This window comes from Cydia amplana, chromosome Z, assembly GCF_948474715.1.
Source record: "Cydia amplana chromosome Z, ilCydAmpl1.1, whole genome shotgun sequence".
NCBI classification, from domain to species: Eukaryota; Metazoa; Arthropoda; class Insecta; order Lepidoptera; family Tortricidae; genus Cydia; species Cydia amplana.
The window spans coordinates 24,684,836-24,702,697 of record NC_086096.1 but is presented as its reverse complement, the minus strand read 5'-3'; the positions used below and the strand labels follow the sequence as shown (position 1 = coordinate 24,702,697).

The window sequence follows — 17,862 nt, the reverse complement described above, 5'->3', positions numbered from 1 at the left end:
TCCTTAAACGGTGACACTTTAGTTCAATAACTTATTAAAATTATGAAGTCTTTAGAATTCCTATTTTTTAAATTAGATATTGTCTTCAATGTTAGTACGCCATTGACGTTGCTTGTCACGTTTTGCTCGTGTTACAGGCCACACCCGGTATAACGTTATGCGATTATACTTGAAAGTTTTAAACATTCATGCCCTAATCGCCCTGTCATAGTAGTAGGTACTAAGTTAGTACTTTTTATTAAGACGAAAGTGGAAGACCGCTCAAAAACGCAGTCAAACGTAGTCTCCCCAGTTTCCTCCCTGGACATTAATTGACATTATGTAAAATATTATTAGTAATAATTTATTACACAATTTGATATAGGTACATACCTATTAACAGTATTAACTACCAACAGATACGCCCGCCCTTCGTTTGATTTCAGTGTATCTTAATTAAGTATTTTTAATTTACTTAGATTACCGCTCGAAGGCGAGTGTTTCCATTACGAAACCGATTCTAAAATGTCATTCATTTATGGTAACGAGAAGTAAGAAGAGCGGCCATGTTAATACTGGTTACCTACTGTACCAATAAGGATGACGAGGACCACGCGAAGCTATTACCGAGAGAATGGGTAAGTAATAAATAAATAATGCATTACTTTTTATTTTATTTTCAATGGAAGCCATTTGTTGTATGTACAACTGTACAAGAGTATCAGCGAAGCCAGCAAGGTAGGTAATAAATACTAGTAGTTCGCCCCCAACTGAGAACTTGCGGTTCGCCAAAAGCTGTAGTGTAGATTCATGTTTTTGACGACCGGTCTGGCCTAGTAGTGGTGTTGGCCTGGTCTGGTAGTGACCCTGCCTGTGAAGCCAGTCGCGCAATGTGCGGCCAGGCCGTTTTACTAAGAAGGGAAGAGGCTTAACCGATCATGACCACTATAGTTTTCATTGGAAGTATTTACTGAGCTTTACCTACTTGCACGAGGTTTTTTATATTTTTTGGACCCGTGGTCCTTAAAGATCAGCTTAGTATTTATGAGCCAAAGAGCAAACGGCGTCAGCGTCACCTGAGACAAGTGCATACTGTTCCACACATTTCTGCACTTATTTACCGCACTTCCCCCACTTTACTACTCCACTCCCTTACCCCACTACACTAGGTGCAGGCACCCACACTACTCTACTTCATAATTCTTATTATCTATTGCACCTTCAACAAAAAGCGTGCCGAGACTAAACACAGAAGGGCAAAGTAACAAAAATACTAATTTTGGATTTGTACAGGTTTTATATTTTTTTCGTAGTATCTTAACACTTGTAATAATAATTTCTAAGTAACCTTCACCAGACATGTTACATTACACAATTGTGTTGTGCATATGTACCTAATAGGTACCTACTTAACAACGTTCAAATGGAAGAAAAAAGGAATACTAAATCATGTATCTAGTTTAAAAAACAATTAACTTCTTAAAAGTAGGTACACTGACAAATACTCGGGTATTAAAGTTAACCGGTCGGTGACCGAGAATGTCTGCCCAACTGCGAGCCCGGTACATCCGTGATTTTTTGTGAGTTGCGCATTAATGTCACTTGCGGGATAACTACACAGTGGCGTGGCAATTAATCACAATTCAAAACCTAGCTGAAGGTTCATTTAGATTTAACTATAATATTCTTGAATTGAGAGGATCCACCATTTTCCCAGCCATGAGAGCGACGTGAATGCTGGCGTCCATCACGAAGTACAGGAAGGGATACGTCGCCGAGAAATGAACTGGGGGCCGATTGACGTACCCTGAAAACAAAATAATTAATCTATTGATACGGTTTATGTATGTCTTTTTAGGGTTCCGTAGCCAAATGGCAAAAAACGGAACCCTTATAGATTCGTCATGTCTGTCTGTCTGTCTGTCCGTCTGTCCGTCTGTCTGTCCGTCCGTATGTCACAGCCACTTTTCTCCGAAACTATAAGAACTATACTGTTGAAACTTGGTAAGTAGATGTATTCTGTGAACCGCATTAAGATTTTCACACAAAAATAGAAAAAAAACAATAAATTTTTGGGGTTCCCCATACTTCGAACTGAAACTCAAAAATTTTTTTTTTCATCTAACCCATACGTGTGGGGTATCTATGGATAGGTCTTCAAAAATGATATTGAGGTTTCTAATATCATTTTTTTCTAAACTGAATAGTTTGCGCGAGAGACACTTCCAAAGTGGTAAAATGTGTGTCCCCCCCCCTGTAACTTCTAAAATAAGAGAATGATAAAACTAAAAAAAATATATGATGTACATTACCATGTAAACTTCCACCGAAAATTGGTTTGAACGAGATCTAGTAAGTAGTTTTTTTTTTATACGTCTTAAATCGCCTAAATACGGAACCCTTCATGGGCGAGTCCGACTCGCACTTGGCCGCTTTTATTTAGGTAAGGGTATCTATTGATTTTTACATTGTTTACCTGCACAAACTATTGAGGTCATCCGCGTTGTCCACAATCTACCTAATTGAATTTCATAAATGGTAAGTGACCTCTATCGAGTATCGATGGTTATCACAATTGGTGAAACAAAATAAACAAACTATAGCAGACCGGAAACAATTACGTGACCAATATTTTCCTAATAGGTACCTACCGATTCATTTCAGGCGCATGCACAAAACAAGCTATTTGCAAATCGCAATTTGAACTCGCGATTAAGCATTCAGGCCGAGTAATATCGTTATCATGATGGTGATTGGTAAGCACGCGAGAGTGGTTCAATAGACGCAAACGCGCGTGTCGCCGCGTTGCGCCATCGCCACGCCGCGCCGCGCCGCCGCTGCGCACGCGCTGCGAGCGCACACAACAAGCATTGCCGCGTCATGGTTCCATGGTCCAGAGTAACCTGGCCTCTAGGTATTATTATTATGGGGGTGGTACTGGGCCTTTGAGTGTCACGTCGACCAGGTATTGATCTATTGTGACGGCCCTTTAAAGTTCATTACTAATGCCCGTTGCATCCAGAAAATTACAGATGTTTTGGGCCGTAACGTTCTGTACCTCATAGGGTTGCAATACATGCCGCCCTAAGTACAGGAACAGAGAATGTGCATTGAAGTCTCCTCTGACTCCTGGCAGAACCTGCATATCGCATCTTGTTTCTTGCCAATTTGAAACATGTGCTTGTTCAACTTACAGTGTCCAGTTAGTATTCTGGTCACCGCCTCTAGGTAACAATACTTACCTATTACAAATCTAGGGGTCTGTGCTGATGTTGGCCGTAGACGATGTCCGCTACGCTGATGTCACACCCGCGCCGGCGCTACTCTTACTTGAACATCACGCCTCATAATCATAACAATGGAGGGATTCAATCAAAGTACACTATCTCGACTATTCTTTCTACACCGCTTTGTTTGACTTACGCTTTCGCCGGCGGTACCCACTGCGAAACCACAACTTTAAAGTTGCCTGGCTCTGTTCAATTGTGTGGTTACAAAACTGAGATAAAGAATCAGTGTTTTTTTCGATTTGTATTATTTTCCAAAAAAAAAACAGTTTTTATTTACACACTCAGCGCCTAACGAGTAACGAATCTGTATGTAATAGCAAATAGTTATTTGTACAACAAGAGATCAAAGTTTGATATTTCTTCGAGTGCTTATTTTGAGTCCCGTGCAAGCGAAAGATTCTATAATAATAGAATCTTGAGCGTAGTAAGGGACTCAAAAGCGCACGAGATGTAAATAACTTTGATCTCGTGTAGTTCACAAAACTTTTCACCTCAGCAGTGAGAACATATTAGAGAACCCGAAAAATGTATTCCTTCTTCATCACTTACCTCTATTCACTCATGTTTTTTTAAGATATGCCAACAATTAAATTTTCACCTCAGCATCTCGAACAAGGGTACTTTGCTACTTAAAAACAGTGAGCAAAATCAAATTTTGCTCACTGAGTGAGCAAAATCGCATATTGCTCATTTTGTCTCACTCAGTGAGCAAAATGCGATTTTGCTCACTGTTTTTAAGTAGCAAAGTACCCTTGTTCGAGCTGCTGAGGTGAAAAATAAATTTTAGTTTCGAAATACAAAAAGTAAGGATATTACATACATTCATCATAAATGTGAAATGAGAGCCTATAGTTCAATATTAAGAATAAATAGGTACGTAAAAACTAGCCTTATAGCCTATTAATTGCATCCCAAGCGAACTAGAACTTGGCACCCATATAGATCTCAATTCTTTTTCCGGCGAAGTCAACAACATTCACATTTACGTTTTTGATGGGATATAATATAGATTGATGACTCGAACTAACTCTATCAGTACTCGTATAGGTATTTATATTTACAAAAATGGTATTAAACGTATTAACTACAGTATCAACAAGCACCTGAGTTGTTCATGCCCATGATTATATGTAAAATATATACCTAGTCTTACTGAGCTGTAGAAACTTTGAGGCCTGTATCCTATCATATCCTTACCTAAATAAGAAATGTATAGACAAAATCATGGGCATGAACAACTCGTTGATACTGTAGTTATTGTAGTTAATACGCCTACAAATTATCTGTAGCTAAAATGATTGGGGCACGACGACGCGTAACGTCGACCTTCACGGTTGCCAATTTAATTAATAGTGTAAAATCAATTTAGTAAACGTATCTACGTTAGGTACGTACATGTATGTGAGTGAAGGATGTTTGGCGGAAGGCGCGGAAGCGTGACCGCGCGGCCGCGGTCGCGCTGACCCCAGCGGCGCGGCGGCGCCGTTCGCGCTCTACTACCACCACCAACTGTGTTGTGTCATCATCTAAATAGGTTTTCATTAGGTATTTCAAGCATTAGGTGTATCAACTTTAGTTAAGTATAAATAAAAATCTCTGCTTGCTCGAAGTAACTTTGCTCTCATGTTGCACAAATAAGTTTTTGTCTTGCGGATGTCGAGGTTGGTCAAACCTTACGTCTTACGTTACGCCACTTACGCCCTCGACAGGTCACACTTCATGGGCACACCTCGGCTGCGCGATGTAAATACCAGGGCGAGGACCAAGGACGCCAGCGTACCGACGCGCGCACGCCGCCCGCCTCCGCCATCCTATCTATCCTATATATCTCTTTGCTAAACAGTTACCTACCGGATTGTGACTTAATTATTTCCTAAGCAATGTAACAACTCACAACTCTCAAATAAAGTATTTGTTTCTTTTTATAACAAAAGTATCGGGCAAATTCGCTCATGTCACTTTTTACTGGTACGTATTTAAGCCATCCCACAATCAGTAAGTTTTCAAAATAACATAGTTTATTAAGTATTTAAATTATGAAGAAAATAAGAGCATATCATTTAGTCAATTTTAAAATCGATTTCATAGAACATCGCACGGCGGATACCTAACGCAAGACATTTGTAAGTTAAAAAAAAATCGGCCAAGAGCATGTCGGGTCATGCTCAGTGTAGGGTTCCATAGTTACCATTCTGTCAGAATAGATAGGCTAAAGGGGGCTATTAGTAAGTATCATGTACATTATAAGCATAAGGGAGTAGGTACCTTCGCAGCGCTTTGTAGAGTTTTTACTAAGAAAAGAAGACTTATACAATAACTCAAAAACGGCTGGACCTACCGATCATGTTCGCTATAGTTTACATTGAAAATATTTATTAGGTTTTTATTTCATGATTCGGACCGACCCTTCTTACCGACGACGGAACTTTCATTGGAAGCATGACTCGCGCTTCTACGAGCCGTCCAGCCTCGTGTGTGGGCGGTGCTTTAAAACACCTTACCAACTATGTACCTACCTTAAATAATACCAATAATGATTGGTACTAACAGGCGAGTACATCGGAGATCAGTTTTTGTACGGGTACCACCTACCTAAAGACGAGTAAGTAGATAAAGTAATGTATGTATATGTGAGGTAAGCACTCACTACTGGTGTTGCGGTCGTCGGTCCCGTACTTGCGGATGGCGACGGAGACGGCCTGCTCGATGCTGCGCACGTACACGCCCGCCTGCGGCGTCATCGGCGTGAAGTCGCGCTGCCGCGGCTCGAACACGTCTCGGATGCCCAGCTACAAAAAACATCTCGTCCGTCATTTACCCTTCTGTAATTCAATTGTTTGTTCAACACATTGATAAAAAGAAATTTCGAACTAGGAAAAATAAAAAATAGGTGTTATGTACTTGTAGGAAACAACAGATCACATACACTGCAAGATAAATATCTAATATGTATTTATTTCGATCTAGTGGTAAAAATTTCAGCCTGTTTTCCTAAATAGCTTCGAAACTATTTATAAAAAAATGTTTGAGATTCCCTCAACAGGGAATATTACGCAAAACTCTGCGTAGGGAACACCACAACCAAGTAAACCGCTTTGATGCTTGAATGTCGTATTAACCCGTGGAGCGCCCTAACAAGACACGTGTGCTAGTAACTAGTATAGGAGTTCCATACTACGGTAATTCCGGGGCGCTCCAGGGGTTAACAAACAATCTGTGATAATGATAACTTGTCTCAAAACTGTTTATGGCATAATATATAATTATAACTTACTCTATGGTTAACGGTTTGTGCTAATAAATAGGGATGTATTCTGGCGGCGGAACATTGCAGTAATACTCTCTTTATGTTCTTTCATTATGTTATGTAGTTAGCACAACTTCATTTCTAAAATATTTCTTGGAAATTTTAAACTATGTTGTGTATGTATAAATGTAATGTGTGTCAAATTGTACTTGTGTTCAATTACTTTTTGCAAGTCAGCAGTGAGCGTGACATGGCCTTTGACAGTAAAGCTGGGTAGCGTAGCGCGCACTTGTCTGGGGCGCAGCGCGGCGTACACGTCGCGCAGGTCGGAGTGGCGCGCCAGGCGGGCCAGCAGGCGCGCCAGCTCGGCCGGGTGCGCGCGCGCCGGCAGCAGCGCCAGCAGGTAGTAGCGCTCGCTGTCCAGCGGCAGCCGCAGCGCCGCCGCCTCCAGGTGCGGCAGGTACGCGTGCTCCAGCACTGCGTCGTATTGCATGTAAGACACCTGCACAGTGTACACACACACGATATGTACATACTTACACACATTCATTCCAATTTACTTCTAAATTATCTTCTTTTAAATAGTATATGCCTAACCTAATCTAGCATTGTTCTAGACTAGAATAGTTAACTAAGTGTGCATTTCCTAATAATAGTTACTAGTAGTCGTACCACGAGTTGACACTTGACGACGTTAGCGACTGCGTAAACTCGATCGCAGTGCATCTCACTCGCACTGATGTATATGTGGGATAGAGAAGGAATGCGATCGAGTTCACGCTGTCGTTAACGCAAATGTACCTTATAAGAGAAAGATTCCAAAAATGGAATCTTGAGTGTTGCGAGGGTTTCAAGGCATGAGGGTTAACAAAATATGCCCCCGAGTGAAACACAATTTTTCACCACACCAACGCAAGGAAAATACTAACTGCAAAATATCAAACTAAATCAAAACAAAATCCATTCGAAATTAATGTTATTAAATATTTATCATTCAAAATCATCATTTGAAAGTCAGTTCTACCAAGGAAACTTGCATTTGATTACTTTGCCACACATATGGAACAATCAAGAAAGCCTTTACTTTACCAGCTGCATGGTGTGGTGAAAGTTAAATTAAAGATGATATAGGCACCAACAGTAACATAGCGCTTAAGCGCTTATCAAATACGTTGAATAACATGACTTACTGACCTGAACACTTTTCAATCCATTTGCTAAAAACATTTGGTCATTTCCAAGATTAGGGTTATTCTGTACAGGTATCGGTATATCAAATCCTCTGTAAATTACGTTTTCGTGTATATATGGTGGATTCGTAAAAATAAAATTAACAATAGATTTTTTACGGCGCTCTAGCGTTTCAACGGTGGATTCACTATTTTCTGTTGTTTGTGTGGTGGTGTCGAAAGCACCAGTATTAAGCTGCTCCGTAGTCGCGGACTCGTGTACTTGTGTGCTAGTAGTGTCGTCGACTGCGGCAGAGGTTGACAATTGACCACTTATCGATGGCATTTCTAATTCTTCATTTGTTGAAAATGTTGATGATACAGACGTGGAAGAAGAACTTGGAGCAGTCGTCACTTCAATATCAACAGAATTTGGAATTGCTGCCGTTGACGTTGTACTGTCTATCATTGTAGACTGTACATTTTCAGTGACACGCTCAATGTTAGTCGTGCCTACATTAGTAGAGGCTGTACTGCTCGAGTCTGCAGTGGTCGCACTGGTTGTGGTTTCCGTTTGTGATGTACTAAAAAGTGTAGTACTCTCAGCATTAGGCGCCGCTGAATTGCCAGTGGTTGGCGACGAGGTGGGCATTCGGATGTCTACGTCGTTGATAGTCTCCGCATTAGGGTTGGTAGTTGTATCGACGGCGGAGGTGGACAGGTCCTCGCGAGCCAGCGTGCTCGGCGCGGCCGTGGTGGCGGGCGCGGGCGCGGCGGTGGCGGTGGCGGCCGCCGCGCCGTCCCCGGCGGTTGGTGTCGACGACACATTCGTATCATTGTTTGCAGGTGTAGTCGGCAACTGGTCGTTGTCCAGATCAAACCCATAAAACCGTAAGATTTTTTTATAACTTTCATTAAATGTCACGTTCTCGTTGTTTAATGCCAGTCCTGCGAGAAAACCTTCTTCTGGAACAAAATATGTCTGGAAAAAATATTAAAATAATAAAAGTGAGTCATCCATCATTAACACCAGTCACCAGCCTATACCTAATATGTATATGCGTTCTACGGTTGACCCTTGGCCTTCTCTCTCAGTGAGCTATGGTCCCCAACTCCCCACGCAAGCCTGAAGGGTCGGCAATCTGCGGTTCGTTGGAGGTGAAATTGCGAATGTCTACTATTGCTACCGAGCGAAACAACATTATTCACACCAATACAAGGAAAATACAATTGTAACATTATTAAATATTTATCATTCAAAATCATCATTTAAAAGTCAATTCTACGCGCCAACATAAGGAAACAACTCAAAAGGTTTATTTGATTACTTTGCCCCAAATATGGATAAAATTCTCATAAGTTTTAGAACAGTCTGGAGAGCATGTACCAGCTGGTGTGGTGAAAATGACCTGGCGGTTCGTTGTAGATATTGTAGCCACCAGCACTAGAGACGGACTAGACTAAGTTTCGATGCCAAGTGCCACGTCAAATATGAGCATATAGGGATATGTACGCGAGCGTTCTTGCTGAAAAGTTTATGCAAAGTTAGCGTGGTCAAAGTTTAATGAGTACTTTAATCGATCAAACTGATGGGGTTATCTAAACAACAACAAGTTGTCCTGGAAATGTTTTGTACACAATTTAAATATTTATTGCATAAGTAGGTACCTACTTAGTTCATCCGATCGAATATATAGGCTATTGGAAAGTTCAGGTAAAAATATCGAATAATAATATTTAATTGCATTGTATTGTTTTTCTTAAATGTATTACCCTCATCTCACAAACTACCATACTGCAAAGTTATTTTTTACGAATGACTTAGTGCGAGGGTCTACTCCTTTATACTCCTTTAGACTAAAAACGTAGTACACATTTATCCTACATATTGTTGTAGGAATTGGATTCTATGTGGCCGCCTCAACACTGGCCCTTATTTGCCCATCTACAACAAGATGGAAATGGGTTATAAAATTAAACAGTTTATGTAAATAGGCACCTTATTACTTATGCCTACCTATTCAAGTATAATAGTGTGTTGCGTCACAGTCGTCGCTTGCGCCGTAGCCTTATCTCCTACCTCATTTTATTTCCCGAATAGGCCATATTTTAACCGAGCGTGAAAAACAGAAGACAGGGACACAAAAAACAGTCAGTCTACCTACACTCTACATCATACTTACTCGTACTTTAATTATTGCGATTTTAAGTCAACTCAATTATTATAATAAAAATTAACTGATTGAAAGACCAAAGTGATCCCATAAGTGTTCCGTGAACAAAGTTATAGGGAACACTAAAAATTAACACTTTATGGTACAAAAAACACATCATTTTTTACAAAGGCGAACTTATCCCTTGTAGGGATCTAATATTTACAGAGGCTTGTAAAATTAAAAGGCTAAGAAATAGGCGCCGATAATGGCGTAAAAATGTATTCACATACTCACTTTTAAAGTGCGATGGATATCTCTAAAGCCTATTCTCATGACATTTCTGTTCCAAGGCAGCAGCATTCCTTTTTGAATTTGGTAGGAACTCTCGCCGTCGACTCCCTCATACAACGCCACTAGTATACCCATAAGACCATAGGGTGAGAAGGCAATGTTATTTTCATTTAAAAAATTATGTTCTGCCAAGACTTTTAAACCGAATTCATTAGTCACGTCTACCATGTGCGACAAGGGGGTCCTCCCGGTGTCCCATAGTTTAATCTCGACTGGTACTCCATACTCGGAGCCAAGGACGATGTTTCCGATCGAGAGCGCACAGAGCAGGTGCGGGAGGAGGGTTGCGCGTCCGGCCGGTCGCATGGTGTCCGCAATTCTGACCACGCTACGCTGGCCACTGGCACTGCCCAACGGTTTGGGCTAATCTTCGTGTCTAATTGCCATTGAAATTGAAATGGAACTCAAACCCGGTGAACGCCCTCTGCGACCTCGTCGAACTTCACGTCTTAAGTTTTCTGACTGACTCCAAACTCAAGATCATGAATAAACTTAATATTATATAAAGAAGTTTCGAGTGTTTATTATACTTGAAATTTCTATGAGACTATGTACTTAAAAACATAATATTGTCTCGATAGTTAGGTACTCATGAAATAAAAGTATTAAAACTAACCTTATACTACATCCCGACGTTTCGAACCCTGTCGGTAGGCGACTGAGGGGCTACCGCGAACCACGTTCGACGTGATGCCTCCCTGTCACACTTACGTACGAATTTACAAGTGCGACAGAGAGGCAATACGTCGAACTTGGTTCGCGGTAGGCCTTCTGATAGCATAGGATCAACGCGACCAAAGGTGAGGCGACCGACGACCCAAGCTCACTTTTGCTGTAAAGGACGGTAGTGTTTCAAGATGTCGGAAGTTTTAACTACGAATAGAAGATGAATGTAACTAATACATATCTGTTTATCGACTTGTACTTGTTTTATTCAATGCTTCTCCTACTCGCATTTCCCAAATATTTTCTCTCACAAAGTTATAAGTTAAGTTATAAGATATCAGCCTCACATCAATATAGGTGGGGTGGGTTTTTAAACACTGATTCCACCAATACTTATCTCATCCACGCGCGGCTCGTGTCGCTCGCTGGCGAGACCCACGAGGGGCTACCGCGGAAACCGAATTTCGCAAATTGCGGGCATTTTTCTCTGGCACTCTAATTACGCCTTCATTGGAGTAAAAGAGAAAGATCCCCGCAATTTGCGAAATTCGGTTACCTATCGCGGTAGGGGCTACCGTCGCGCGGAATGCGGTCGCTTGCATCCGTCAGTATTTCATAGTAATCCATACAAAACAGTGGGTCGCGGTCGCCTAGAAGCGAATGCTAATTACAGTAATTACTTTTAGAACTATTATATAATCTGTGCTGCCGTATGGATCATCATTCGTCCCGCGCGGTGTTAGGCAAGGTTGCGTTTTGGCGCCAACGCTCTTTGGAATTTTGTTTTATGCGTGCGAGCTATCCAACATTAACCTCCTATATAAAACCAACTAGGAAACGGTATGGGTGTGGTAGCCCGGGAACATGTTTTATGCTGATGACGCTGCACTTGTCGCCAACTCAGAAGAAGAACTACAAGAGCTGATAATACTTTAGCCATGCGTGCAGATCTTTTTCATTGAGCGTGAACACCAAGAAAACTGTTATTATGGTCCAGGACACCGATGTACCCCCAGCAGTCACCCTCGATCAAGTAACGCATCAGTCTTTCGATCATTTCTGTTACCTCGGATCAGGGCCGGATCTAGGGTAGAGCGAGTGGAGCGGCCGCTCTAGGCGCCGGATGGCATAGGGGGGCGCCAAAATGGCTAGAGAAAAAAAAATTCGCAAAATTTATTTTTAATCGCTGCTTTTGATCTTGAAAGGCGCGAGAAAAGACTGATAAAGGCGCCGAAAAAGTTAATTTATTTTGTTTATTTTTAAAAAGATTACCTTTTATTACTTATTTTTTAAATCGTTGCTTTTCATCATGAAAGGCGCGAAACATAGCCTGATAAAGGCGCTGAAAACGTAACGTTCTTCCTAATTTTCTAAGCCTTTGATTACATCAGGATAGTTCAATACAAGAACACTAGTGATTTTTCACCACATCAACTGATATAGGCTCTCTTAATTGTTCAAAAACGGATAGCTAAGTTGCATTTTATTCACATGTGAGGCAAATCAAATTTTGAGTAGTTTTCCTATGTTTGCTGGTAGAATTAACTTTTAACCTTTTGGACGCCAATGACCGATATATACGCGCCGCAGGTCCAACGCCAAAGACGTATTAATCGGTCATAAACCACAGAGCAACATAGACCTAGGTGCATATGCATAAAGTTCAATTTCAGTTTTGACACTTCGATGACGTGGCGTCTGAGAGACAGCTTTTGTGTTTGACATGGCGTCGAAAAGGTTAAATGATGATTTGGAATGATAAATATTTAATAACATTCATTCTTAAAGCTGTGTACTTAGCCCTCTGTCAATCAATTTTAAACTATTGTATACTAGCCTGGGGAGGCTCTGGTAAATCGTTTATGAAAATTTTGGAGCGCGCACAAAGAGCGGTTCTGAAGGTCTGTTTGGGGCGACCCCGTCGATATCCAACAGTTGTCCTCTATAAAGAAGCCCAAGTCCTGAGTGTTCGCAAATTGTATTTGCTACGTGTTACTTTATATACTCATATTATGGCCAGTCGTCTGCCGGAACATCAATCGCTCACTTCAAGTAGAGTTTACAGTATCCCTAAACCTCGTGTTCTCACTTCTTTTGCGCAGCGCTTCTCAGCATTTCTCTTCCCGCACATCTACAATAAAGTAGTTAAAATTTGTGACATTAGGCACTGTAACGTAAATGAGGCAAAAATTCGTATACTAAACCTGCTAAAGTCTTGGAACTTCGACGAATCAGAAGAAATTCTGAATCCTTCCCAAGTAACTCCTAACTCCACGTAGGATTCATAGGATTACTTCTTCATTCCTCTTCGAGTTCAGTTTCAGTTTTTAATCATTAACGCTCGAACACACTTAAATCTAACAAACTTTTACACTCACACATTCTTAGATTTGATTCACACACTTTTCACTACCACCTCACAACAACCTTACACATACAAGTACACACTCCTCTCTTTTTCCTATTCCTATTCTTATGTTTAATATAATTATAAATTTTATTTCTGGTAACTCGTGATGATCATGACCCCCGCGATACAGGCCATGCCTAGTGCGGGGTTCAATGTAACCTTCCTGCTAAACTTCAATTATGAATAAAAATATTGTTATTGTTATTGTTATTTGGAATTGATTTTGTTTGATATCATACAGTTAATATTTTCTTCGGGTTGTGTGGTGAAAATTTTTGTGCTTCACTCGGGGGCAAATTTTGTTTAACCCTCGTGCTTTGAAATCCTCGCAACGCTCAAGATCCCGTTATTCAAACCACCGGCCCCGGCCGCACCGCGCGCGCCAAAACAAATAATATTTAATAAAATATTATTTATATTTGTTATAATTTTTTTATGGTACCTACTTATACCTAATATCCAATATCAGCACGCCTTTGACCTCGCCTCACTGGGGAACTTCGGATTTTTGGGCCCGGCCCGGCCTTTTTAACACGCTTTCACAATTTTTCACAAAAAATTTCGCGCTCGTTGCGCTCGCGTTTTTTGCTGGTTTTCTGGTTGACCCTGTACCTACATGCTAGCTTGGCTAATATAGTCAATGAATATTCATTTAAACACATGGAAAATCATGTGGCTCCGCCTTTAATCTTATGATCGGACAATCGCTGTTCAGACTCTCAAAATATTTAACTACCTATTGAGAAAAACGGGCTCTCACACTGGACGCAAAAAGGAATCGGTAAAAACTGATAGAAAAAAGCTTTATGTCCACGCAATAAGAGCGAAAAAGACATCGCTCGGTATGTTCGGATCGGCTCGACAGACACCTGAAGGTTGAAATGAAAACCGCAAACTTACTTCCCTGTACTGAACAACTGAACATTATGTATGCAGAATTGACTGTTGACCCCGAGCATTGCACTGCCTAGGGGCCCCGACATGCTTAATCCGGCCCTGGCTGTTGAAGACAAATCTAGCTCCAGTCCAGTCAAACAGCAGTCGCTGCATGAAGAAAATGACGATAACCATAATGACCATGCCCGGACCTTCCAGTGACTCTAATGAGTATTATTTGAAATTAACGTTGATTAAAAAAAAAAAAATATTTCATTACTAAATAATATATTGCCCTAACGCTTTTGTTTTGCTTTTGGGTAAAAAGCTTCAACGAAGGGCGCCAAAACCCGATTTCGCTATAGCCTGATCAAGGGCTCGGGCCGGCACTGGCTTTAATCATTCCAGCTACGGTCCACAACGGTCCGCAACGTTAAGCATGCTAAAATGCTGAACTACTGTTTAATTTAAGTTTATTGTTGGTTGTAGTTTCCCTCTTTTATGGTATGTATTTTGTAATCTGTGTCTGAATTGTGTGTTGCCACTCGTTTAGTCTTAGTTTAGATGTAGATTAGTTTTAAGTCAGGTACCCACTGAAAATCAGCGTCATGGCTTGCCGTGGCATTATGCTGAGTGGGGATCCTGTTTAGCATCTAAGTTGTTTGTGTTACTTGTCTTGTGTGTTACTTGTACCTGATGCTAAATATAATTTCTTCTTTCTTCTTCTAAAGTGGTATCCAGACGGGACTGATCAAATCAGTTGATTTGATCAGGAAAATTCATTCCATAGATAATTACTATGAAAATTGGCATTTATGCAGCATTTATGTGTCTGCACCTGCTGATTCGATCGGAGAATTTCATCAGATTGGCGAAAAATTGTCTCATCTGGATACCACTTAACTAAGCAAATCTTGTCAGTAGGAAAAGGCGCGAAATTCAAATTTTCTATGGGACGTTATCCCATCGCGCCTACATTTTTCAAATTTGCCGCTTTGACCTTGGTGGATGACGGTGTGTTATGACGACGTGGTACTTTCCACATGTCGCCACCGTAAAGACGGCCAGTCTTTTGCGGCCGCTATATGACGGCAGACGGCACCGTTTTCGGAGGAATCCAGAGCTTTAGACGAGGGCACCGTAGATCACATTTTTTTCTCTTGTCCGAGATCCAATTACTCTTTGTATGATGTGTTACCTGCACATATTCCGCGACCTATTAATTTTTACTCACTCTAATAGAGCCGCCCCTAACTTCTATTCTTATTAAATATGTACAGGAACAAAATATAAAACTTTAATTATTACTTTATTTCTATCTATCTATACTTAAACCCCTACGTTTTTTCCTGCCTTTCATCCGCTATGTTGCTTGCCTTAACAATCTGTCATCCGCCTTCCGCTCTTTCTCACTAATGTTGGTACTATGTCAATTGTGTCATGTCATGTGTTTGGCTGTGTAGTCCATAATATTTGTTTGTTTTAGGTTCCCAGCCTATCCTTCCACAAAAACCAAAATTTAACCGAACATTCTCGTTGCGCAAGTCAAAAGTCTACACCTCTACATTGGCAGAATCCACCTTGCTAAATTTAGCAAGGAGTAAAAGCCATGATAGGAAAAAAAAAGCCGTATCCAGACGAGCTGGGCAAATCGACCGATTTGATCAGGAAAGTAATTAGCGCCAATCTCATCTAGCGTCCACACGTACACAATTTGCATTCCATAGATACTAACTTCGAAAATTGGCATTTTTGTATCCGCACGGCCTGATTCGATCGGACAATTTCATCAGATTGGCGAAAAATTGTCTCGTCTGGATTCCACTATATATGACGACTGGCAGTTCTCTACCTTAGGACAAGAACGCACCACGATTTTTTGTCGCAGAAATGTAACGTATGTGTTTATATGCCAGTGCGCGTACATGCGACAAGAAAATATGTATTACAGCGCGATTTTAAAATCGCGTCGCACGAAAGATTCCGTCTGTTCTTTCAGGATCTCAAACTCAAGATTTGGTCGGAAGCTTTAATTGCGTTGATGGCAGCCGTGTAGAAGGGACTTTATGGATTTCTTTATGGTATATGTCTCACAACAAGAAAAGAAAATGGAGTCAATTTAGTCAATCGCTAAAGGAGGGCGCCACTGTAATACAACTGACCGTAATCCAGTACGTGGCGTAGTTAGTTTCAATTTTTGCCACCAGCATTAAAACAAAATGTCATGTCATATTATATCGTGATAGTGACGCTTAGGTTACATCTTGTAATTCTTGTATTTAATATAGGTGGTTTCTCGTTTAGATTTATCCAATAAGTAATATGTTATCATCTTAGCGTTTAATATAATATGATTGTTGCTGTTTACAGGAAGTTAAAAGATGATTTCGTTAATTAAGTGACTGCAGGTTGAAAAATCACAGGTCAGTACTTCAATCGTGCTTAAGTTACCATACTTATATATTGTTCACTCCTTATTTACCGCTAAAGTTCATGTTATTTGTTGTTACTCGGCTTATTTTGTTAACAATCCGTAATATTTTTGCATTCGTACGCACTGTGTTGGACGCAATTGAAATATGAGTACATTCACGCACATACAATTGTCCTAGTCCGCTGAATTTTGGCCTAAAATTGTGTATCCAGTTAAAGTCCTATCAGCACGTGGTCACAGGCTAGTCTTACAACTATGTTTTAACTAGTATACTGTTTACTTACTAGAATGTGGTTAATACAAGTTTTACAGGAACTCATAACTTAATGCTCTACTACTAAACAGTTATTTATTCTCATCATGATCAATTGTTCTCTTAAAATATACCTATGTTAAGAAAATATGGTACAAGAATAGAATTAGAATAATATATAGCTACAAAAGAACTTAGTACCAATGTATACTGCCTAACAAAACTTAAGTTTGATAGCTGAATATTATGAACAGGACATGTCCCTCTGTAGCACTCATCATGTTCTGTTTGAGCTCTTGCACTTCACTTTATTTGTGCAAATAATTGGTCTACACCTCTTTTATTTTCAATTCTAAGTCATGTAACACAAGTATTCAAGGAAATACGATGAAGTGACTTACCAAAGTGATTGGCTGTCAATATTTTTATTATCTGCATTATCCCTCAAATCTCACTAATGCAAATATTGTGTCAGCAGAATAAAGTCCTCTCCATACAATGCCATATTAATGAACTTGAAAGTATACATAAATAGTACATTGTGGAACGTGGGGGGTAAGTGAGATTTTGTAGACGAGGTCTATAATACGTTAAAATACTCGTGTAATCATTTTATGAATCCCACACTCGTATTTTAATGCCTTTCATTATGTAGCAGTTACATAAACTACTATTATATTCTACCAGAGATGGGCTGAATATAGACTTTGCCGATTATGAATATTCGGTTCAGATCATACCAGACCGAATATACAGACGAATACTGTTTCACGCCTGACCGCGAAGTGCACCCGCGCCAGCTAGTGGACGCCCTTAATAAAGAATTTGTTAATTTGATAAATATTTAGCAGTTCAAACCGAACTATTTGGACGAACACGAACATTGATAAATATGCCGAATACCGAATAATCGGCCCATCTCTATATTCTACAAAAATTAAGTTTTACATGCATAGCAGGTTTGGTAGGATGTTCCTATCTAGTTCACTTTTAACAAGTTAGTACTATTACATAAAATATTTTGGTTTGGT

The 17,862-nt window shown here is 40.3% G+C and overlaps 1 protein-coding gene across 1 annotated transcript; it reads right to left on the bottom strand.

The window, feature by feature from the left end:
* Window positions 1–1,628: 1,628 nt before the first annotated feature.
* LOC134661283 (uncharacterized) lies at window positions 1,629–10,628 on the bottom strand. The gene is made up of 5 exons (XM_063517273.1): window positions 10,136–10,628; window positions 7,711–8,667; window positions 6,740–7,018; window positions 5,917–6,058; window positions 1,629–1,786 (listed from the first exon to the last, which is right to left on the bottom strand). The coding sequence occupies exons 1-5, from the start codon at window positions 10,496–10,498 to the stop codon at window positions 1,656–1,658; spliced, it is 1,872 nt and encodes a 623-aa protein (XP_063373343.1). The 5' UTR covers window positions 10,499–10,628; the 3' UTR covers window positions 1,629–1,655.
* Window positions 10,629–17,862: the final 7,234 nt, after the last annotated feature.

Excerpts from the sequence above, each read along its gene's own strand:
- LOC134661283 (XM_063517273.1), bottom strand. The coding sequence starts at position 10,498 with ATGCGACCGGCCGGACGCGCAACCCTCCTCCCGCACCTGCTCTGTGCG. Across the intron at positions 8,668-10,135 it reads ATATCCATCGCACTTTAAAA|ACATATTTTGTTCCAGAAGA; the intron begins GTGAGTATGTGA and ends TATTTTTTCCAG. Across the intron at positions 6,059-6,739 it reads TCACTGCTGACTTGCAAAAA|CTGGGCATCCGAGACGTGTT; the intron begins GTAATTGAACAC and ends TGTTTTTTGTAG.